The following is a 25,049-nucleotide window of genomic DNA, read 5'->3' on the forward strand; positions in this document are numbered from 1 at the left end:
GAGGCACACCACTAGTCACTGATCACCAACCAGAAAAGCACTCATTTATCCCCACTCATTGCTTCCTGTTAGTTAACCAATCCTCTATCCATGCTAATACATTGCCTGTAATGCCTTGCATCTTTATTTATGCTGCAGCCTCTAGTGCAGGACCATATCGAAAGCCTTTTGGAAATCTAGATACACCACATCCACTGGGTCCCCAGTGTCCACCTTGCTTGGAACATCTTCATAGAATTCCAGTAGATTAGTTAAGCGTGACCTGCCCTTCATGAACCCATGCTGTGTCTGTCCAATGGGACAATGTTTATCTAGAACTCACTGCCAAGGGAAACAGGTTCCCCATGTCTACTCTATCTCTACCCTTCAGTTATGTAAATCTCAATCATGTCACCCCTCAGCCTTCTCTGCTCCAAAGAAAATAACCCGAGCTTATCTAGCCTCTCCTCATTACTGAAACACTCCATCCCAGGGATCATCCTGGTGAATCTCCTCTGTACCCCCTCCAGTACAATCACATCATTCCTATAATGTGGGAACCAAGCCTCACCAAGATCCGGTACAGCTCCAGCATAACTTCCCTGCTGTTATAATCTACCCATAACAGATAAAGGCAAGTGTCCAATGTTCATTCTTAATTCCCCTATTAACCCTGTCCTGCTACCTTCAGGCATCTGTGCATAAGCTCCCCAACATCCCTCTGTTCCTTTAAGTTTCCTAGTGTCCTGCCATTCACTGAGTCATTCCTTTTCTTGTTACTTCTGCCAAAGTGCATCACCTCACATTTATCAGGGTAAACTCCACCTCCCATCTGACCAACCTCCTGTAAACGCATCACCTTCCACCTCACTGTCAACCACCTGGACAATCTATGTCACCCTCAAATTTAATTATCATCCCCCCACATTCTCATCTATATTGTTTTTATGAATCACAATCAATGGAAATTCACCAAGGCTCCTCAGACAGACCTTCCAAACCCATGACCACTTCGATCTGGAAGGACAGGGGCAGCAGATTCATGGGAACACCACCCCCTGCAAGTTCCCCTCCAAGTTGCTCACCATCCTTATTTGGAAATATATCGCCATTCCTTCACTGTCGCTGGGTCAAAATCCTGGAATTCCCTCCCTAAGGGCATTGCGGGTCAACCCACAGCACATGGACTGCAGCGGTTCAAGAAGGCAGCTCACCCCCATCTTCTCAAGAGGGCAACTAGGGACGGGCAATAAATACGCCAATGTCCCACAAGTGAAAAAAACATGTTTTGGGTTCAGTTCTGGGCCTGATGCCTCAGGAAGGGGAGACTGGCCTTAGAGGAGGCAGATCAGATTCACCAGAATGATCCCGGGGCAGAAAGGATTTAATGATGAGGCCGGGTTGAATCAACTGGACTGTAATCTCCTGAGTTTTGAGTCATCGGGTGAATTGGGAAATTTAGATTCTGAAGGAGAGGTTTACTCAGTTAGAGAGAGAGAGATTAAGGTGGAAAACAAGGTTGGTGCAGTTCAGCCATGACCTGAGGACCTGACAGATCCAACTGGAAGGGCGTATTGGCCTCTCGCTGTGCCTTTGGGGATGTTCAATGGAGGGGCTGAATGGCCTCTTGCTGTGCCTGTAGTGGTGTCCAATGGAGCAGCTGAATGGCCTCTTGCTGTGCCTATAATCGTGTCCAATGGAGGGGTTGCATGGCCTCTTGCTGTGTCTATAGTGATGTCCAATGGGTTCATCAGCATTTTGTGTCTCTGTTTCAGGGGCCTAAAGGTGATATCGGTGACAAGGGGGAGGCGGGGCCCCCAGGGGCAGCTGGTCCGGCTGGTCCCAAAGGCCCACCAGGAGATGATGGGCCAAAAGGCAACCCGGTAAGTGAGACACTATGTTCTATGTCCCTATCGTTTCCACCATTAAACTCCCTTCGCACCTTCCTCACCCCTCAAACTCCCAACCCTAAGCCTCATGCTCACCCTCACTCCCTCACCCATCCAGACTGTCACTCCCCGACTCTCCATCATCCCCTTCACCCTTCTTCATTCAAACACCTGTCAAACTCCCCTTATCCTCCCAACCTCTCCACCACCACTACCTCACTCCCCCGATTGCTCTCATTCTCACTCACAACACCTCCCTCAGATATTCCCTCCTGCATCCCATCGACAGTCCAAATGTCGGGGGTTGGTCTGGTGTTGGGGCAGGAGCTTGGGGGTGTGGGGTGGCGTGACTGAATTTTTAAGAGGTAGAGTATGGGGTTAGAGGTTTAAGGCCAGGATCTGAGGGTGTGGGTCATTCAGAGGTGTAGAGGTGGGGTTTTGGGTGTCTGGGAGATTGGTGTTGGACTGTGGTGGGTGGGCTGTGGGAAGTGTAGGGGTATGATCTGGTAGTTCGGGGAATGGGGCTGATGGGTGTTGGTGGGGCAATGGGGATGAGGTGAATGGTGTGGGGGTGAGAATGATGGATGTTGGAGGGATGGTGGGGGTGACGTGTGGAGTGAGTGGTTTGGGGGGATGGTGTGTGGGTGTTAGTTGTGGGAGGCTAATGGGGTGGGTGTGTTTGGGGGTGATGGGAGTGATGGGTGTGGGTGTTGATGGTGTGGGGGTGTGATGAGGTGGGTGTGTTTAGGGTGGGTGTGTTTGGGATGATGAGGAAGGGGTGGGGTGGTGGTGTGGGGAATGATGGGGTGGGAGTGATGGGAGCATGAGGGCTAATGGGTGTGGTGTTGGATGATGGGGGTGGTCCTTGTGAATGGTGTGGGGTTGGGTCTATTGAATAACCCAGTACTGTTCATTTCTGTTGATGCTCTCTCCTTTAGGGTCCTGTTGGTTTTCCTGGGGATCCAGGACCTCCCGGGGAACCAGGACCATCAGTAAGTACCAGTCCTTCCTCTTTCAACTCCGTGCTGCCAGGTGCTTACTATGTTCTGTCACAAAGAAACCTTCATCATTTTGGAGAAATGGAACCAAAATAAAGGAATAACGTTGAGTTTTGGTTTGTGCACAGCAGACGTTGATTATAGCAGTGGTCTCCGCATTGCTTCCTACATTTACTAACTGTACAGGAACACACCTGGCTCATTGTAATGCTTTTGTTAACAGGAACTAGTTAAATATTAGAGGAATGTTATGCAAATTGGTTCAGAAAAGTAATTAGAGAGAGTGACACGTCTGTGATGTTTTGTATGCATTAAGTAAAATGTGATATCTATTGCAGGGAACAGATGGAATTCCTGGTGAGAAAGGTGAAGATGGAGAGGCAGGACAACCTGTGAGTACCTTTCACAATAATGCATGGGTGTCCGCGTGTGTGTGTATCTGTTATAAAGGAAATGTTAATGCACATTTATGCAAATAATGCAACATTAGGCAGAATCAACATGGTAAAAACAAGGATTGCAGATGCTGGAAACCAGAGTCTTGATTAGAATGGTTCTGGAAAAGTGCAGCAGGTCAGGCAGCATCCAAGGAACAGGAGAATCGATGTTTCGGGCATAAGCCCTTCTTCAGGAATGAGGAAGGGCTCATGCCTGAAACGTCGATTCTCCTGTTCCCTGGATGCTGCCTGACCTGCTGCGCTTTTCCAGCAACACATTTTCAGCTCTGATATGTTTCTCAACCCCATTCTCCTGCCCTGTACCTGTAACCCTTGACCCCCTTACTAATCAAGAATCTATGTATCTCTGACTTAAATAACGCTCAGTGACTTGGCTTCCACAGCCCTCTGTGGCATTGAGTTCCACAGATTCCCCACCTTCTGGCTGAAAATATCCTTCCTCACCTCAGTTCGAAAGGGTCATCCCTTCACCCTGAGGCTGTCCCCTCGGGTCCTAGTCTCTCCTCCTGGTGGAAGTATCTTCCCCATGTCCACTCGATCCACCCCCTCAGCCTTCTAAACTCCATCGAGTACAGACCTAGAGTCCTCAACCCCTCCTCATATGACAAGCCCTTCATCCCCAGGATCATTCCTGTAAACGTCCTCTGGATGCCCTCCAATGCCAGCACATCCTTCCTTAGATATGGAGCTAAGACTGCTGACAATATTCCAAATGTAGCCTGGCCAGAGTCTCATACAGCCTCAGCAGTGCATCTGTGCTCTTGTATTCTAACCCTGTTGAAATTAATGCTAACATTGCGTTTGCCTTCCTAACTGCCAATGGAACCTGCATGTTAACCTTAAGAGAATCCTCAACCAGGAATTCCCAAGTCACTTTGTGTTTCATATTTCCAAAACCTTTCCCCATTAAGAAGATAATCTGTACTTCCATTCTTTGTAACAAAGTGCATAACCTCATACATTTACACATTGTATTCCATCTGGCACTTTTTTGCTCAGTCTCCCAGCCTGTCTAAGTCCTGCTGCAGCCTCCCCACTTCATCAGCACTATCTGTCCCTCCACGTATCTTTGTGTCATCATCGTGACTGTATTCCCCAGAGTTTTGAAGAATGCAAGATTGATCCTTTGAAACTTCTGAAGTTTTTACAAGACATGCTCGGGTGACAGAGAGTATATTTCTCCTGGACGGCTCGTGAGCCTAAAACCAGGGACACCGTCTCATAATAAGGGGCAAGTTATTGAGATGAGGAGGAATCATGTCATTCAGAGACTGGGGGAATCTTTGGAATTGTCTACCCCAGAGGGCTGTGCAACTCAGTCATTGAGCAGCTTCAAGACAGAGTTCAATAGGTTTCTGGATACCACGGACATCAAAGAATATGGGGGAGATAATGGCATTGAATTAGATGAGCAGCCATGATCTAGAATTATATGGCAAGGCCAGTGGGCTGAATGGCCTCCTGCTGTTCCTATCTTCCTCAGCTAGGAATATTTTCATTGGAGAAAGGAAGGCTGAAAAGCAACCTGATGGACATGTTCAAAATCATCAGCGATCTTCACAGGGTTAATCGTGAGAAACTGTCCCCACTCTCTTTGTGATCATGAGTTCTCAGTTTTAAAGAAGTTAGCTGAGAAAGAAATGATGATGGGAGGTACTATTTATTACATTTTAAGTTATTAGTATTTGGAATGAACTGCCTGAGTGTGCAGTGGAGGTATATCCAATCATGACCCTCGACAGAGAATTGGATCATTATTTGGAAAGGAGAATGTGAAGGACTACAGGGTGAAGGCAGGCTAGTGGAGTTGTGGTTTATCAGGTCAACCATAATCTCATTGAATGGAAGTTCAGACTGGATGGGGTAAATGGCCAATTTTCATAACTAAAACTTATGGAGTGTCACTAAGTGAACTACTCTTGCAGAACCAGAAGAGAGATGGTGGGCAGAATGGCCTCCTCCAGGCACAGACCATTCTGTGCTGCTGTAATCCTGTTTTTTGAAGATGTCTTTGCCACATGCCAAACCGTTTATCAACTGATCTTTGAAGAAAGCAGTCACTGTCTGTAATTTGATTGGTGCATTGTTGATGTTGGGGCAACATCTGAGGATCAGGAGAGTCAATGTTTCGGGCATAAGCCCTTCATCAGGAATGGGGTTTGGGGAAGGGAGCTGAGAGATAAATAGGAGGGTGGGGATGGGGAAGGTAGATGGGAAGGCGATAGGTAGATGCAGGTGGGAATAATGGTGATTGGTTGGAGAGGAGGGTTGAGTGGATAGGTGGGAAGGATGATGGACAGGTAGGACAGTTGAAGAGGGTGGTGCCGAGTTGGAGGGTTGGATCTGGGATGAGGTGGGAAAAGAGGAGATCAGGAAACCAGTAAAGTCAACGTTGGTGCAGTGTGTTTGAAGGATCCCAAAGCGGAAGATGAGGTGTTCTTCCTCCAGTCGTCAGGTGGCTTAGATTTGGCGGTGGAGGAGGCCCAGGACTTGCATGCCCTTGGTGGAGTCAGAGGGGGTGTTGCCTCCAACAGCAGGATATAGACCAATTGGAGGTGTTGGCAGAAAAATGGCAGATCAAGTTTAATTCGGACAAATGTGAAGTGATGCATTTTGGAAGGTCAAGTACAGGTGGAAATTATACAGTGTATGGTAGAACCCTTAGGAGCATTGATATGCAGAGGGATCTGGGTGTGCAGATCCATAGATCACTGAAGGTGGCAGCGCAGGTAGGTAAAGGAGTGGAAAAGGCCTGTGGCATGCTTGCCTTCATTGGAAGGGACATTAAGTATAAGAATAGACAAATTATGCTGCAGCTTTATAGAACTTTAGTTCGGCCACACTTGGAATATTGTGTACAGTTCTGGTCACCAAACTACCAGAAGGATGTGGATGCTTTGGAGAGGGCACAGAAAAGGTTTACCAGGATGTTGCGTGGTATGGGGAGTTTAGTTATGAAGAAAGGTTGGATAGACTGGGTTAGTTTTAGTGAGTTTTGAGAAGATTTGAAGGTCAGGCTGAGGTTTTGGATGCAGATTTGCTCACTGAGCTGTCAGATTCATTACCAGACTTTTTGTCACCATACTAGATAACATCTTCAGTGGGCCTCAGACAAAGCAGTGTACATAATTCCTGCTTTCTATTTTACGTTTGGGTTTCTTTGCGTTGGTGATGTTATTTCCTGTGGTGAAGTCACTTCCTGTTCCTTTTCTCAGGGGGTGACAGATGGAGTCTAACTCGATGTGTTTTGTTTTCACTGGAACGCAGGAGGTTGAGGGGCAACCTGATAAGATTGTGAATGGCATGGATAGAATGAGACTTTTCCCCAGGGTGGAGGGGTCAAATACTAGGGGACACAGGTTCAAGGTGCAAAGGGGGAAGTCTTTCACACGAAGAGTGGTGAGTGTCTGGAATGTGCTGCCAGACGAGGTGGTGGAAGCAGACACAACAGCAGCACTCCAGAAACACCTGGACAAACACATGAATAGGAAGGGAATAGGAGTGAAGACAGCTTTAGTATGGAAGGGCAAATTGGGTTGGCACAGGCTTGAAGGGCCAAAGGGCCTGTTCCTGTGCTGTATTTTCCTTTGTTCTAATTTTAACTGGAGATTTCGTTTTAAAGCAAATACAAAACTACGCATTAAGAATGAGAGCAGAAAGGGTGCATCCAATTAAATTAAATTGGAAATATATTCAAAGCTGTTATTTTCACACGACTGTCAGGGTATGAATTAAGCCTTCACTATCGTGGAAATTGTAGAAATTTAGTTTCAGTGCAATTATATCACCAGTTATTCTGATTGGACAAAACCTGAGAGGTGATCTCATACAGGTCGAGAAACTGTGCAGAGACTTGATAAAACTAACGCAAAAAAGAAGTCTTCATGTATCTGGGAATCAAGAACTCGAAACAATCAACATCACAGAGTCCTGAATAAATCCCATCGGGAATGTGGGACTCCCACTCACAGGAGAGGGATGGGGGTGAAATGTGGGACTCACTCCCACAGGGATGGGTTGGAGAGGAATAATGTGGGTACATTGGAGAAGAATCCTCGACACAGGACAGATGTGAATGGCCCATTTCTGAGCAGTGAATTCGAGCGTTGAAGATGCACATTGTAGTTTGTTATGAGAGTACGTCAGTCACTGAGTTGAGTTTTTGATGTATTTCAGGGACCTCCCGGACCATCAGGAGAAGCAGGGCCGCCGGGACCTCCTGGGAAACGGGTAAGAATGCTCACTGCTGCTACTCAGAGTGTGGGGAGGTGGGGAACCCCAATCAGGTTTCAATCCACTCATTGTACATAAAGACCTAATCACCCATCACTTCAAGCTCAATTACACTGGCTCTCTCTCTAACAATGTTCCCTGTCACCTCCTCCAGTTCCTAAATCCCTCCCTAACTCTGTCACCTCCTCCAACCCCCATACTCCGCCCTATCTCTGTAACCCCCTCCAGCCCCTACCCCCCTCCCTCTCTCCGTCACCCCCTCCAACCCCTACACACCCTCCCTATCTCCATCACCTCCTCCAGCCCCTACACCCCTCCCTATCTCCGTAACCCCCTCCAACCCCTACACCCCTCCCTATCTCCATAACTCCCTCCAGCCCCTACACCCCCTCCCTATCTCCGTCACCTCTTCCAGCCCCTACATCCCTCCCTATCTCCGTCACCCCCTCCAACCCCTACACCCCTCCCTATCTCCGTCACCCCCTCCAGCCCCTACACCCCCTCCCTATCTCCGTCACCCCCTCCAGCCCCTACACTCCTCCCTATCTCCGTCACCCCCTCCAGCCCCTACACCCCCTCCCTATCTCCGTCACCCCCTCCAGCCCCTACACCCCCTCCCTATCTCCGTCACCCCCTCCGGCCCCTACACCCACTCCCTAGTTCCGCCTGTATCCCGTGAATGAATAGAAGGAAATTATTTGGAGCAGCTGCTGTTGAAGCTGTGGGTGGGAATTCCTGACCTGCTGCGGATCTGGGTCCGTTCTCAGTTCACGGCCTCTCGATGTGTGAGCCAGATCTGTGTTGATGTTGGATGTTGTGTTCATTTATTTCAGTCTGTTCAATGTTTATTGATCTCCAGCATCTGAAATGCAACCTTTATTAATGGATTTGGAATAGAGGATTCGTTATTGATTTCTGAATGGTCAAGGTTCATTAAGTAGAGTTTTATTGCATTTCAATATTCAAGAAAGTCATTTGAAATCTTTTCCTCTGGAACACATTGACATTTTCCTTTTCCTCCCTATCTTCAGCTCAATTCAGAAACAATTAATCAGGTTGAAATTATTCTGCTCGTGTTGAGTAAACCCTGGAGTGATGCAGCTCATAACAATCTTTAGTTGCAATTCTTCAGCACCTTCTACTTTTAACCTGCATAATCTGACAACAGCCTGTTGGATACTCAGTTTCTGTCTCCTCTGAGACTGCAATATGTCCCAGGCAAATTCCATTTATCAAAGCTATTTAATGAGCTTGAATGGACAAACCTCACCACGTCAGACCTGAAGATGGTTTTATATTTACAATCTCAGCTTGATGAAGTCACTGCCACAATACTTTGGGTTGACCTGAAGCAAATATTGGATTACTGTGTCGGTCACCTCTGTCCAGCCCGAGATATGGTTACCTCACCGTACTCAAATTGCTGTCCCTTTCCTCATAGAGTCATAGAGATGTACAGCATGGAAACAGACCATTCGGTCCAACCCATCCATGCTGACCACATATCCCAATCTAATCTAGTCCCATTTGCTAGCACTTGGCCAATTTCCCTCCAAACCCTTCCTATTCATATACCCATCCAAATGCCTCTTAGATGTAACAATTGTACCAGCCTCCACTACATCCAAAGCGATCACATGTCTCCTTTTTGCCCTCCTGATTTCCCTCTTAAGTATACGGCTACTTTTGTAAGGATTCACTCTATCTCACCTGACATATGCTTCCATATGTATACCCTTGAGGATGATCAGTCATGATCATGTTGAATGGTGGTGCAGGCTCGAAGGGCAGAATGGCCTACTCCTGCAGCTATTGTCTATTTTTCTTAACCAAACCCTCAATTTCTCTCATCATCTAGCATTCCCTACACCTACCAGCCTTTCCTTTTACCCTAACAGGAATATAGTGTCTCTGGACTCATTTTCCCATTTCTGAAGGCTTCCCATTTTCCAGCCGTCCCTTTTACCTGTGAACATTTGCCCCCAATCAACTTTTGAAAGTTCTCGCCTAATATCGTCAAAATTGGCCTTTCTCCAGTTTAGAACTTCAGCTTTTAGATCTGGTCTATCCTTCTCCATCACTATTTTAAATCTAATAGAATTACGGTCGCTGGCCCCAAAGTGCTCCCCCACTGACACCTCAGTCACCTGCCCTGCCTTATTTACCAAGAGTAGGTCAAGGTTTGCACCTTTTGCTTTCTATTTTACAGCTGTGACTATTTTTCAAAATGATTTTCTTTTCTTGGCAGCAAATTGGAAGATATGAACCATATTTAGGCACATTCGTTTGGTGATGCAGGACATGGGGACAAGTTTCTGCAACTTCCCATCAGGACAACTGCAAGAATGCCAAATTCCAAAGCATCACAATTTATATGACAGGGCATAACGGGTACTGATTGGTTGTGCTGATTGGTCAGTGTATTAGGCTGGAGAAAGCAATGGCTTTCTGGGGAAAGCTATAGGCTCCTTAGACTCCTGGTAATTTCAAAAATGGGACAGGAATATGGGCATCTTCTTTCAATTTACACGAAATGGATTTTTTTGTATCAACATATTTTGCTTTAAGTGAGTATCAGCTATGTTACAAGCTGGACTATCATCTTAGATTGGATGTGGTTGCAGCTATTGGCACCCTCTGGCTTGTTTATCAAGTGCTATCCAATTGTGGAACCATTCTAACAGTAGCTGTTTGGTTTAGTATGTGCAGTCTGACTGATTATTGTTTGCCTTCTGCATGGTGTTAAAACAGCCCATTTTTAATGTGATCAATCATGTCATGCCGGAGGATTGGAAGGAGGTGAATGTTGTTTCTCTTTTCAAGAAGGGGAATAGGTAAATCTCTGGTAATTACAGACTAGTCAGTCTTCCATCTATAGTCAGCAAGGTTTTGGAAAGAATTCTGAGGGATACGATTTATGACTATTTGGAAAAGCAAAGTGTGGTTAACGGCAGTCAGCATGGCTTTGTGAGGGGCAGGTCATGCCTCACAAGACTTCTTGAGTTCTTTGAGGAGGTGACAAGTCAGGTCAATGAAGGTCAAGCAGTGGATGTGGTGTATATGGACTTCTGCAAGGCATTTGATAGGGTTCCCCATGTTAGACTCATTCATAAAGTCAGGATGTACGGGATACAGGGAGATTTGGCTGTCTGGATTCAGAATTGGCTGGCTGACAGAAGGCAGAGGGTGGTTGTAGATGGAAAGTATTCTGCCTGGAGGTCAGTGTTGAGTGGAGTCCCACAGGGCTCTGTACTTGGGCCTTTGCTCTTTGTAGCTTTTATAAATGACTTGGATGAGGAGGTTGAGGGGTGGGTTAATAAATTTGCAGATGACACAAAGGTTGGAGGTATCGTTGATAGTATTGCGGGATACTGCAGGCTGCAGCGCGACATAGACAGGATGCAGAGCTGGGCAGAGAAATGGCAGATGGAGTTCAACCTGGATAAATGCGAAGTGATGCATTTTGGAAGGTTGAACTTGAATGCTGAATATAGGATTAAAGACAGGATTCTTGGCAGTGTGGAGGAACAGAGGGATCTGGGTGTACAAGTACATAAATCCCGCAAAGTTACCACCCAAGTGGTAGGGTTGTTAAGAAAGCATATGGTGTTTTATCTTTCATAAACAGGAAGATCGAATTTAAGAGCCGCGAGGTTTTGCTGCAGCTCTACAAGTCCCTGGTGAGACCACACTTGGAATATTGTGTCCAGTTCTGGTCGCCCTACTATCGGAAAGATACAGAGGCTTTGGAGAGGGTGCAAAGAAGGTTTACCAGGATGCTGCCTGGATTGGAGGGCTTGCCTTATGAAGAGGGGTTGAATAAGCTCAGACTTTTCTCTCTGGAGAGGCATGGATAGAGTCAATAGCCAGAGACTTTTCCCCAGAGCAGGATTGACTGGTATGAGGGGTTATAGTTTGAAGATATTAGGGGAAAGGTATAAAGGAGACGTCAGAGTAGGTTCTTTACGCAGAGAGTTGTGAATGCATGGAATGCGTTACCAGCTGTCGTGGTGGAAACAGAGTCATTGGGGACATTTAAGCGACTGCTGGACATGTACATGGATAGCAATGAAATTGAGGGGTGCATAGGTTAAGTTATTTTATTTTACATTAGGATTAATCCTCATGGGCCAAAGGGCCTGTTCTGTGCTGTACTTTTCTATGTTCTATATGGACATGTAGCCCGTAAGGCTGTGATACACTATTTGCTGAATCATGTGGTGAGCTCTTTCTGGGTTGCCAGCACCTTCCTACGTTCTTTTAGATCTCTTTGTCAGTGGATCCCTTTGGACCCAGGCTGTGGGCCGTGCAGTTATTGAATATTCTGATGCTGGATCTACTCACCCTGCCATATGTGGTTGGGATGGGGTTGGGGATGGGGGCAGGGGTTTTATCGGGATTCTGGTTGGGGACGTGAGGCTGAGGAAGTCAGGTAGTGTTTGAGGAGGCGACTCGGGATGTTTCCGTTTTTCTAAGCTCCTTCCACTGCTTGCTGTAGCCTCCCAGCTGGACCTATCAGAATTGTTGGTACCTTTTAGAGATGCTTCTCCTCCAGTCTGGGTGATATTGTGTCAGCAATCCTTCCAAAGTTGGGAGGGTATTGTGTTTGAGGAAGGCCCTGAGGTGTTTCCTCTGCCCTTCCCGACGACCTGGGGCAGTGATGGAGCTCAAGGTAAAGAGCTGGTTTCAGGGATTTGGTGTTGGATTGTGGATGATGTGAGTTCTCCAGTATAGCTGGTGGATGGTAACTAGCACCTCAAAGCTGGGCATGTTTGCTGGAGAGAGGACACTGATATTGGAGGATCCCAATGTTTGGGAATTGATCCACATTATCCAGTGGCTCCTTGTGGATCTTGATAGCTGCGTGCTGCAGCAAAGCTGTCAGATATAGGATAAATGATTAGCTCAGACCCATTGTGTCACAGAGCTCTGAGAATACAGTGATGTTGGATTGGTCCTTGAATCTGTGTACACTCCAACAGCTTCTACAACTTGGTGACCAAGGTTTCAATTGTCTTGGTTCTAGACAGCTGGAACAACTTTCCATTTGTCTGAAAGAGAAGATCCAGTAGGAAGCTGATTGGATAATGGGGTAAGATTTTGTAGTGGGGAACATGGTAAACATGGATCAGGAGTGAAGAGCCAAGCTTGCAGTTGCTGTGCAGCAGACGATGCTGAAGAATTTGTTGGCTGCGAAATTTGAGGAGGATGTTCAATGATCCCTGGTGCTGGAAGAGCACAGCAGTTCAGGCAGCATCCAAGGAGCATCAGGATTATTCCTGATAAAGGGCTTTTGCCCGAAACATCGATTTCGAAGCTCCTCGAATGCTGCCTGAATTGCTGTGCTCTTCCAGCACCACTAATCCAGAATCTGGTTTCCAGCATCTGCAGTCATTGTTTTTACCCTGTTCCATGATCCCTTCCCAGTGACAGGGTCGAAGACCTTTGTGAGGTCAAAGGTGACATGTTTCTATTCCCTGCATTTTTCTTTGACTTGTCTTACCATGAAGACCATATTCACTGTGCCCCTCGTTCCATCAAATCTTCATCGTGACTCCAGGAGGAGGTCTTCAGCCACTGGGCGGAGAACAGTATGAACATTGTTTTGTAGTTACAGCAAATTGCCACAACTGTTTTGTTGAAGATGGTCACAATTATTGTGCCTTTGACCTTTCCTATCACGCTTTCATTCTTCCAGATGACAGAGGTGAGGCTGTGCCAAGAGTAAGTCTCCACCACCTGTTTTCAGGGAGTCCATCTGACTGGTTCTCAGCTGTCAAATACCATTTCAATCTCACGCCTGGCTTGGCTTGTGCTAACTTAGGGCACTCAGTTAAGAGCTAAGCCTCAGTTGAAGAAATTCTTAAGGTGTTCCTTCCAATGAGCACTATCTCTGATCTTGATGAGCACCACTCTATTCTTAACTCTCAGTAGAATATTGTCTTGGATGTTGGTGCTGAAGAATCCTAGCACGGATTACATTTTAACCCCTGGATCTCTGAGTCATTCTCATTAACCCAGTTTTCAGGTTTTCTGGCAGACAGACCAAACCTGCCCTGACATGGAATGAAGGAGGTGATGGACTGAAGGGACTGAAGGAGGTGATGGACTGAAGGGACTGAAGGAGGTGATGGACTGAAGGGACTGAAGGAGGTGATGGACTGAAGGGACTGAAGGAGGTGATGGACTGAAGGGCAGACCAGGTGCTGCAGACATGGTATAATCCTTAGGTTCCAATATCTTGGGCGGGGGGAGGGGGGAATTTGCTAATGCTCTTTGGGTGTATTTAAACTAATGCAGCAGGGGATGGGAACCTGAAGTGTAGTTCCAGTGTACAGGAGGTTGAGGGTAGTGAGGTCAGGGATAGGTTTACAAGGTCATGAGAGGGCACCGGCAATCAGGATGTTGGTTTGAAATGTGTGCACTTCAACGCCAGGAGCATCCGGAATAAGGTGGGTGAATTTGCAGGATGGCTTGGTACTTGGGACTTCGATGTTGTGGCCATTTCGGCCATTCGGGTAGAGCAGGGACAGGAATTGTTGCTGCAGGTTCCGGGGTTTAGATGTTTCAATAAGAACAGAGAAGATGGTAAAAAGAGGGAGGGAGGTGTGGCATTGTTAATCAAGGGTTGTATTACAGCAGCCGAGAGAACATCTGAGGACTCATCCATTGAGGTAGCTTGGGCTAAGGTTAGAAAAGGGAAAGGAGAGGTCACCCTGTTGGGAGTTTTCTATAGGCCTCCAAATTGTTCCAGGGATGTAGAGGAAAGGATAGCAAAGATGATTCTTGATAGGAGTGAGAGTAACAGGGTAGTTGTTATGGGGGCTTTAACTTCCCCAATATTGACTAGGAGTACTATAGTTCAAGTAGTATAGCTGGGTCAGTTTTTGTCCAGTGTGTGCCGGAGGGTTTCCTGACACCGTATGTAGACAGGCCAACAAGGGGCGAGGCCACATTGGATTTGGTACTGGGGAATAAACCCAGCCATGTGTTAGATTTGGAGGTAGGTGAGCACTTTGGTGATAGTAACCACAATTCAGTTATGTTTACAATAGCAATTGCAGGGATAGGTATATACCGCAGGGAAAGAGAAAGGCAATCATGATGCGATCAGGCAAGATATAGGATGCAGAGGATGGGGAAGGAAACTGCAGGGGATGGGTACACTTGAAATGTGGAGCTTATTCAAGGAACAGCTACTGTGGGTCTTTGATAAGTATATATCTATCAGGCAGGGAGGGAGTTGTCAAGAGAAGGAGCCATGATTTATTAAATTCATTGAATCTCTTGTCAAGAGAAAGAAGAAGGCTTTTGTGAGGATGAGGCATGAAGGCTCATTTAGGGGGCATGAGAGTTATAAGTTAGCCAGAAAAGATCTAAAGAGAGGGTTAAGAAGAGCCAGGAGGGGACATGAGAAGTTGTTGGCGGATAGGATCAAGGAAAATCCTAAGGCCTTCTATAGGTATATCAGGAATAAAAAAAATGACGAAAATAAGGTTAGGGTCAGTCAAAGACAGTAGTGGAAAGTTGTGTGTGGAATCTGAGGACATAGGGGAAGTGCTAAATGAATACTTTTTGTCAGTATTCACATTGTAAAAGGGTAATGTTAGTGCAAATACGGAGATACAGGCTACAAGATTAGATGGGATTGAGGTTGACAAAGAGGGGGTTTTAGCAATTTTAGAAGATCTGAAAGTAGATAAGACCCCGGGCCGATGGGATTTATCCTTAGATTCTCTGGGAAGCCAGGAAGGAGATTACAGAGCCTTTGGCTTTGATCTTTATGTCATCATTGTCCGCAGGAGTAGTGCCAGAAGACCGGAGGATAGCAAATGTTGTTCTTTTGTTCAAGAGTGGGAGTAGAGACAACCCTGGGAATTATAGACCAGTGAGCCTTACTTCAGTTGTGCGTAAAGTGTTGGAAAATGTTGTAAGAAGTAGGGTTTATAATCATCTGGAAAAGAATAATTTGATTAGGAATACTTAACACGGTTTTGTGAAGAGTATGTCGTGCCTCACTAACCTTGTTGAGTTCTTCGAGAAGGTGACAAAACAGGTGGATGCAAGTAAAGCAGTTGATGTGGTGTATATGGCCTTCAGTAAGGCATTTGATAAGGTTCCACATGGTAGATTATCGTACAAAATACGGAGTTTTGGGATTGAGGGTGATTTAGCGGTTTGGATCAAAAATCAGATGAGAAATGTTCATCCTGGAACTCAGTTACCAGTGGTGTGCTGCAAGGATCTGTTTTGGGGCCACAGCTGTTTGTCATTTTTATAAATGACCTAGATGTGGGCATAGAGAATAGGTGAGTAAATTTGCGGATGACACTAAGGCAAGCAGAGTTGTGAATAGTGCCGAAGGATGTTGTGGGTTACAGAGGAACGTAGATAAGATGCAGAGCTGGGCTGAGAGGTGGCAAATGGAGTTTAATGCTGAAGGAGTAACAGGAATGCAGAGTACTGAGCTAATGGTAAAATTCTTGGCAGTGTAGATAAACAGAGAGATCTCGGTGTCCAGGTGTATAAATCCCTGAAAGTTGCCATCCAGGTTGATAGGGTTGTTAAGAAGGCATATGATGTGTTGGTGTTATTTGGTAGGGGGATTGCGTTTGGAGCCATGAGGTCATGCTGCAGTTGTACAGGACACTGGTGCGTCTGCACCTGGAGTATTGCGTACAGTACAGATCATCGCATTATAGGAAGGATGTGGAAACTTTGGAAAGGGTTCAGAGGAGATTTACTAGGATGTTGCCTGGTCTGGAGGGAAGGTCATATGAGGAAAGGCTGAGGGATTTGAGGCTGTTTTCATTGGAGATAGGTGACTTATTCGAGACGTATAAGATAATCAGAGGGTTAGATAGGGTGGACAGTGAGAGCCTTTTTCCTCGGATGGTGAAGGCTAACACGAGGGGACATAGCTTGAAATTGAAGGGTGATAGATTTAGGACAGATGTCAGAGGTAGTTTCTTTACTCAGAGGGTAGTAGGGGTGTGGAACGGCCTGCCTGCAACAATAGTAGACTCGCCAAAAGCATTTAAAGGCATTTAAATGGTCATTGGACATTTATATGGATAATAATGTAACGATACGGGTTAGATGGGCATCAGATTAATTTCACAGGTTGGCGAAACATCGAGGCTGAAGGGCCTGTACTGCGCTGTAACGCTTTATGCTCTATGTTCTGTGCTTATCCAGTGTTGCCAGACTGACTGCAAAATACCGACTCAAAATGTCTTTCTTCGTAGAATCCCAGAGTCCATTGAAGTTGAATTTCCCTCAAGAGCGTTTCTGGTGCCGCACTATGTTAGGGCTATGTTGATGGAGATAGTAAACGGGGTTAGGCAGTGGTTAGTCCAGCAGATGTCAGCTCCTGTGATGGAGTAGTTGGCGCAGACATCCACAAGATCTCTCGGTCAGACAATGACTTGATCAAGAAGGTGCCAATGTATAGAGTTAATGTCTGTTGCCATATGATGTTGTATTTGTCTCTCTGATGAAGTAAGATGTTTGTTAAGCCCATGTTCTAGACATCCATTAAGGCATGCACACTAATGATTATGATGGATGGTTTCTGGGTCAGGGTGAGATAAAGGGTCATGAGGCATTTACCAATCCCATGGCATAGACATCATGAGACAATCAGCTTTCATTTTATGTTTCGGGTTTTACTATGATATGGAGATGCTGGTTGGACTGTGTGGACAAAGTCAGAAGCCACACAACACCAGGTTATAGTGCAACAGGTTTATTTGAAATCACCAACTTTCAGAGCGGTGCTGCTTCATCTGACAAAGCTACAGTTACCCAAAAGCATATCATTTCAAATAAATCTGTTGGATTATAACCTGGTGTCTTGTGACTTTTGGGTTTTACTACTACAGAGTTGGTCAAGAATGGTCTGTGTTCTGTATATTACCAACAAGGCAAGGAACATCTGATTCAATCAGCCAATCACTGGGATGGACAGCTTGCATATCACACTCTCACTGAAATTCATTCACAACATTTACTGGACTTTGTGACGATGGGTGGGACCCATACACAGGGGCCCATCTCGGCCAATCAGAATCAACTGCACAACCAATCAGCCTCCTTCCCCCGTTGTATAAATTGTTCTGAGGAAGGGTCACTGGATCTGAAATGTTAACTGTATTTTCCTTCACAGATGCTGCTGGACTTGCTGAGCCTTTCTGGCAATTTCTGTTTTTATTTCTGATTTACAGCATTTGCAGTTCTTTGTTTTTTTTTGTTTAATATAAATTGTTGTGATGGTTAGGAATTTGACATTCTTGCATTTGTCCTGATGGATGCAAGATGGGAAATTACAGTAACATGGCCCTTTTTTCCAAAACCTTCACATAGAATTATACATTCAAGGGCAACTAAGGTTGGGCAATAAATTGGGGTCAGCCACCTCCTATGAATAAAAGAAATTGTGTGTAGCCCCTCCCCACCCACCCCCCCCCCCCCCCCCCCCATTCACTGATTGCATATAATCTCACTGAGCTCAAAGAATGTCCAGGTAAATGCTTATTTTAGGTAAATGTAATTTACGCTAAATTACCTGTTTGAAAACACTGGCAGTTAAATCATATATTTTTATTTAGTGGCAGGTTTGTCAATCACACCATCTGCACAAGAACCTTGAATAATATGTGTCCCTCTCACAGACCCTTCACAGAATTACGATGTAATTCCTGATCCTGTACAAAATGCTCGATCTTTACAGTTGGAGACAGCTTTATAATAGGTTATTGATTTCAATGCTTTGAGTGGCAGCTAGCTATAACAGTTCCAGATTGCTGCTGATATTCAGTGAGAGAGATTAAATGAAGCTAGTGTTCCTCACTGATGTGGACAGTGTATGTAGGACCCAATTACTCGCTCTCAGATTCCTCCGACAGAAGTCAGCATTTTGTAGCTCAATTTTAAAAAGGATTGTGTTCTAATTCCCCAACCAATATTTTAAAAGATGAAGTGTGTGTCTGGGTGTCTGACACAGCGTTTAGTATCCTGCTGCTTGCACTGGATTATATTTTATAATCAAGCTAATTTGAGGCTTTGAGAAAGAGCTCGTTGTGCAGAGGGGTCCAGGGAATAAAGTGTTCAGGATGTTATCAAGAAACGTCATTAGAGTCAGAGCCATGTCTTTGACCATCGTTTTGGTCACTGGGGAGATATCCCCTTGTGGTTCTCTGTCAGATTCTCCATGTTGAGATGATGAAAGTTCATTTGGTGAGTGATTCTGTACCTGGTTGTTATCTGATCCAGGGATGGTTCTGTTTCTGTGTAAATTATTTCATTTTCTCAGTAGTGCGCATTGAAATGGATTTCACATCCTCTCTGCCTTCAGGGAGAGGTATTTAATGTTTGATGGGCTCTGTGCTCAGGGTAATTCTCTCAGCAATTTGCTCCTTAGTCAGAGTTCTCCAGTCTCCATTGGTCAATTAGGATTCGCTTCTTGGTACTTACCATTTCAATCGCAGTGTGTGAGATAAATAATGATTACATCTCCTGAGCTGAAGCACGAATCAAATGAACTGTTAAATTCTCTGTCTAATACAGTCTTGTAAAGAACGATTCCTCATTTGATCGCTGTATGAGGAGATTTTCTTGCACAGTGAAGCCATTCAGTGCAAAGTTCTCCGGCTGGCTCCTTGAAACAGCTATCCAATTCGATCCACTGACCCCACACTCAGTGCCCAGTCCATCAGGGGGCTTCCTTGTGATTATTTCTCCATTTCCCTCTCCTGCCCTTGGAATCATACTCTCCTGATTTACTCGGTCAAACTCTCCAGCATTTTCAAAACGTCAATTAAAGCCCCAAAACCTTCTCTGTTTCACTACACTACACCCCTCCCTATCTCTGTCACCTCCTCCAGCCCCTACACCCCTCCCTATCTCTGTCACCTCCTCCAGACCCTACACCCCCTCCCTATCCCTGTCACCTCCTCCAGCCCCTACATCCCCTCCCTATCTCTGTCACCTCCTCCAACCCCTACACCCCTTCCCTATCTTTGTCACCTCCTCCAGCCCCTACACCCTCTCCCTATCTCTGTAATCTCCTCTAGCCCCTACACCCCCTCCCTATTTCAGTCACATCCTCCAGCCCCTACACCCCCGCCCTATCTCTGTAACCCCCTCCAGCCCCTACACCCCCTCCCTATCTCTGTAACCTCCTCCAGACCCTAAACCCCTCCCTATCTCAGTCACCTCCTCCAGCCCCTACACCCCCTCCCTATCTCTGTCACATCCACCAGCCTCTACACCCACTCCTTATCTCTGTTACCCCTTCCAGACCCTACACCCCCTCCCTATCTCTGTAACCCCCTCCAGTCCCTATATCCCCTCCCTATCTCTGTAACCTCCTCTAGCCCCTACACCCCTCCCTATCTCTGTCACCTCCTCCAGCCCCTACACCCCTCCCTATCTCTGTCACCTCCTCCAGCCCCTACACCCCCTCCCTATCTCTGTCACCTCCTCCAGCCCCTACACCCCCTCCCTATCTCTGTAACCTCCTCTGGCCCCTACACCCCCTCCCTATCTCTGTCACCTCCTCCAACCCCTACACCCCTTCCCTATCTCTGTCACCTCCTCCAACCCCCACACCCCCTCCCTATCTCTGTCACCTCCTCCAACCCCTACACCCCTTCCCTATCTCAGTCACCTCCTCCAGCCCCTACACCCCCTCCCTATCTCTGTAATCTCCTCTAGCCCCTACACCCCCTCCCTATTTCAGTCACATCCTCCAGCCCCTACACCCCCGCCCTATCTCTGTAACCCCCTCCAGCCCCTACACCCCCTCCCTATCTCTGTAACCTCCCCCAGCCCCTACACCTCCTCCCTATCTCTGTCACCTCCTCCAGACCTTAAACCCCTCCCTATCTCAGTCACCTCCTCCAGCCCCTACACCCCCTCCCTATCTCTGTCACCTCCTCTAGCCCCTACACCACCTCCCTATCTCTGTAACCCCCTCCAGTCCCTACACCCCCTCCCTATCTCTGTCACCTCCTCCAGCCCCTACACCCCCTCCCTATCTCTGTAACCCCCTCCAGTCCCTACACCCCTCCCTATCTCTGTAACCTCCTCTAGCCCCTACATCCCCTCCCTATTTCAGTCACCTCCTCCAGCTCCTACACCCCCTCCCTATCTCTGTAACCCCCTCCAGCCCCAACACCCCTTCCCTATCTCTGTAACCCACTCCAGACCCTACACCCCCTCCCTATCTCTGTCACCTCCTCCAGACCCTACACCCCCTCCCTATCTCTGTAACCCCCTCCAGCCTGTAAACCCCCTCTCTATCTCTATCACCTCCTCCAGACCCTACACCCCTCCCTATCTCTGTCACCTCCTACAGACCCTACACCCCTCCCTATCTCTGTCACCTCCTCCAGCCCCTACACCCCCTCCCTATCTCTGTAACCCCCTCCAGTCCCTACACCCCCTCCCTACCTCTGTCCCCTCCTCCAGCCCCTACATCCCCTCCCTATCTCTGTAACCCCCTCCAGTCCCTACAGCCCATCCCTATCTCTGTCACCTCCTCCCTATCTCTGTCACCTCCTCTAGCCCCTACACCCCCTCCCTATCTCTGTAACCCCCTCCAGACCCAACACCCCCTCCCTATCTCTGTAACCCCCTCCAGTCCCTACATCTCCTCCCTATCTCTGTAACCTCCTCTAGCCCCTACATCCCCTCCCTATTTCAGTCACCTCCTCCAGCTCCTACACCCCCTCCCTATCTCTGTAACCCCCTCCAGCCCCAACACCTCTTCCCTATCTCTGTAACCCACTCCAGACCCTACACCCCCTCCCTATCTCTGTCACCTCCTACAGACCCTACACCCCTCCCTATCTCTGTCACCTCCTCCAGCCCCTACCCCCCTCCCTATTTCAGTCACCTCCTCCAGCCCCTACACCCCCTCCCTATCTCTGTCACCTCCTCCAGCCCCTAACCCCCTCCCTATTTCAGTCACCTCCTCCAGCTCCTACACCCCCTCCCTATCTCTGTAACCCCCTCCAGCCTGTAAACCCCCTCTCTATCTCTATCACCTCCTCCAGACCCTACACCCCTCCCTATCTCTGTCACCTCCTACAGACCCTACACCCCTCCCTATCTCTGTCACCTCCTCCAGCCCCTACACCCCCTCCCTATCTCTGTAACCCCCTCCAGCCCCTACACCTCCTCCCTATCTCTGTCACCTCCTCCAGCCCCTACCCCCCTCCCTATCTCTGTCACCTCCTCCAGACCCTACACCCCCTCCCTATCTCTGTCACCTCCTCCAGACCCTACACCCCCTCCCTATCTCTGTCACCTCCTCCAGCCCTACACCCCCTCCCTATCTCTATCACCTCCTCCAGACCCTACACCCCTCCCTATCTCTGTCACCTCCTCCAGCCCTACACCCCATCCCTATCTCTGTCACCTCCTCCAGCCCTACACCCCCTCCCTATCTCTATCACCTCCTCCAGACCCTACACCCCTCCCTATCTCTATCACCTCCTCCAGCCCCTACACCCCCTCCCTATCTCAGTCACCTCCTCCAGCCCCTACACCCCCTCCCTATCTCAGTCACCTCCTCCAGCCCCTACACCCCCTCCCTATCTCAGTCACCTCCTCCAGACCCTACACCCCTCCCTATCTCTGTCACCTCCTCCAGCCCTACACCCCCTCCCTATCTCTGTCACCTCCTCCAGCCCTACACCCCCTCCCTATCTCTATCACCTCCTCCAGACCCTACACCCCTCCCTATCTCTATCACCTCCTCCAGCCCCTACACCCCCTCCCTATCTCAGTCACCTCCTCCAGCTCCTACACCCCCTCCCTATCTCTGTAACCCCCTCCAACCCCTACACCCCCTCTCTATCTCTGTAACCCCCTCCAGCCCCTACACCCCCTCCCTATCTCTGTAACCCCCTCCAGCCGTAGACCCTTTATTTTTCTGTACATGGTTTCTTCCATATTCCTGATTTTTATTTTCTCCATCATTGGCAGCCATACCTTCAGCTCCCTGGGCGTTGTTTCTGGAATTCCCCCACCCTGGACCTTCTTTGCCACCTCCCTCCACCACACCTCCTTTCAGAAGCTGCTTAAACTGAACATCTTTGTCAATCCTTGTGGCCACCTGTCCTTATATCTCCATGTGTGTTCAGTTTGTATTATTCTGTCTATTTGTGCTCCTCTGAAGCACATTTTGAGATTTTATTGTATCGTAGGTGCTATATAAATGCATATTATTGGGTCAGGTATGAATGACTCATTCTCCAGTGTGGAGAAAAGGAGAGGAATTGAATAGAAAAAAAATCTTGAATTTCAAAAGATTGAGGAGTGGCTGGCCTGACCGAACATTACCTGGGGCAGCTTTGGATTTCAGTGCAGCTGAAGGTCCACAGCCAGAAATTGGATTAAATCTCTGATTGTGAAACTCTTGTAAAAAGAAAGTGATTTACCTCCTGAAAGAATAAAAAGGAGGTTTTTCTTTAATATGATATTCCCAGGATATTGTGGAGTTTATGGGGAAAAAAATTATCATCTGACGTGGAAAGGGGATTTGCTGCAGGGCAGTTATTATCAAAAATAAAGGTGTCTCTGACAAGTCTGATACTGCAATAAAAAGCAATGAATCTTTGAAAGGAGCCATGTTGACTTTATTTGCCACTCAGAGATGATTGAGACTGTGGAGGATTGTCTCCCAATTTCTGTCGAGTTTTATATAAGCAACTGTTTGTTTCTACAGGGACCACATGGAGCAGCTGGGGCCGAAGGAAGACAAGGAGAAAAAGGAGCAAAGGTACAGAATTGCATTCCCATTGGCTACCGTCACTCTGATTGACACTGGAGCAGGACGTTGAGTCTTCTTTTTAAACAGGAATATAGAAGGAAAAACATCATCATTGGAAATGTGTCAAATAAGCTAGTGCTATCCAGTGAACAAGCACAATGTTTAACTATCTTATCACGATCACTGAAGCTCACCACCAATGGTAAAGCAGCCCACCTGATTAGCAGCACATCCACAAGCAGCCACTCCCTCCACACCGTCGCTCAGGAGCAGCAGTGTGTACCATCTACAAGATCCTCAGACAGCACCTTCCAAACCCACAACCATTTCCATCTGGAAGGACAAGGGCAGCAGATACATGGGAGCACCACCCCCTCCAAGCCCCTCACAATTCTCACTTAGAAATATATCGCAATGCCTTCAGTGTCATTGGGTCAAATTTCTGTAAATTTCTGCAGCATCTTCTGGATGGTACACACGGCAGCTACTGAGCATCGGTGGGGGAGGGAGTGGGTATTTGTGGATGTGGTGCCAATCAGGCAGCTGCTTTGTCCTGAATGGTGTCAAAGTTCTTGAGTGTTGTTGGGGCTACTCCCATCCAGGTAAGTATTCCATCCCACTCCTGACTTGTGCCTTGTTGACGGTGGGCAGGCTTGGGTGGTCAGGAGATGTCATAACTCTCCAAGAGAGTGTGCAGGAAAATAAACCCCACTAATTCCAGAGTCATCATTAATGTGAACACTTTGATGAGACCACTGAATTGTGCAATGGATTTTGAATCATAAACATGAACATCATCATTTGTTTTAATGCAAGTTCTTTTACTAATGGCAAGAAAGAAATATGAATTGCTAACTTATAACTTTTTCACTTCAATTCCTTCTTTAAATTCCTGAACATACACAAAAAAAACACGCAAAGAGAAAACACTGAATTATTGTAGGTGAGAAAAGAAGTTACGGAAGTCCAGCTCAGTCACCAGTGTCTGGGGCACAGTCATCAATGAGTTGTTTTCTTCCAATTACTTTCAGGTCTTTTGTAATGACATAAAATTGTGGATACACCAATGCTCTGGTGAGGATTTGCCTTTTCAGAGTCTCTCAGGTGGTTTCCCCTTTATCCTTTCAGGAAATGATGAGTGAGGACAGCTGCCCATCAGAGTTTCCTTGCCATTTGGGAAGGAAAGAAAGAGATTTGATGCGCTCTCTCCCTCTCTGTCTCTCTGTCTCTCTCTCTCTCTCATCTAGAAGGGTCTGTTGAATTGTCCAGACACAAAGCTGAAGCCACTTGCTTAGGAACCAATCAAGAGGTTATATTTAACCCTCCTGAGCCGACACAATTAGATCTTGTAGAATAAAACAAATGGAAGACTGTCTCCGAGCAAAATTGACCTGAGCATACTAACATGTCTGGTATTGTCTCTCCTGCTGCTCAAGTCAGCCAACATTGTAAATGTGACTCACAGTCAGTTACTATGACTTGTTTTAAAACCAGAAATAATTTCATAGATGGATTTAAAGCAGTATCTGTTTCCATATTTTCGTCCACAGTTCAAGGAATAAAAATGTTTTTTACAGGTGATGAGCAATGTGCTGCAGTATTCCTAGCCTCTGACTTGCTTTTGTAACCACATTATTTATATGACCAGTACAAGTCAGTTTCTGGTCAATGGAAACACCCCAGATTGTTATTAGTGGGGGAATTCAGTGAT

General features: G+C 46.9%; 1 protein-coding gene across 7 annotated transcripts in view; it reads left to right on the top strand.

Annotated features, from left to right (window-relative positions):
- Positions 1 to 25,049, top strand: part of col11a1a (collagen, type XI, alpha 1a) — a 490,074-nt gene that overhangs the window by 432,560 nt on the left and 32,465 nt on the right. For all 7 annotated transcript variants that reach the window (XM_087990322.1, XM_087990323.1, XM_087990324.1 and 4 more), the window contains 5 exons: positions 1,755 to 1,862; positions 2,807 to 2,860; positions 3,205 to 3,258; positions 7,501 to 7,554; positions 23,294 to 23,347. In XM_087990322.1, coding sequence (XP_087846448.1) covers positions 1,755 to 1,862; positions 2,807 to 2,860; positions 3,205 to 3,258; positions 7,501 to 7,554; positions 23,294 to 23,347 — 324 coding nt within the window. The remainder of the gene's footprint in view (positions 1 to 1,754; positions 1,863 to 2,806; positions 2,861 to 3,204; positions 3,259 to 7,500; positions 7,555 to 23,293; positions 23,348 to 25,049) is intronic.

Source organism: Chiloscyllium plagiosum, unplaced genomic scaffold (assembly GCF_037043375.1).
Source record: "Chiloscyllium plagiosum isolate Xiang-an unplaced genomic scaffold, Cpla_swu_hap1 HiC_scaffold_9, whole genome shotgun sequence".
In the NCBI taxonomy this organism is placed as follows: domain Eukaryota; kingdom Metazoa; phylum Chordata; class Chondrichthyes; order Orectolobiformes; family Hemiscylliidae; genus Chiloscyllium; species Chiloscyllium plagiosum.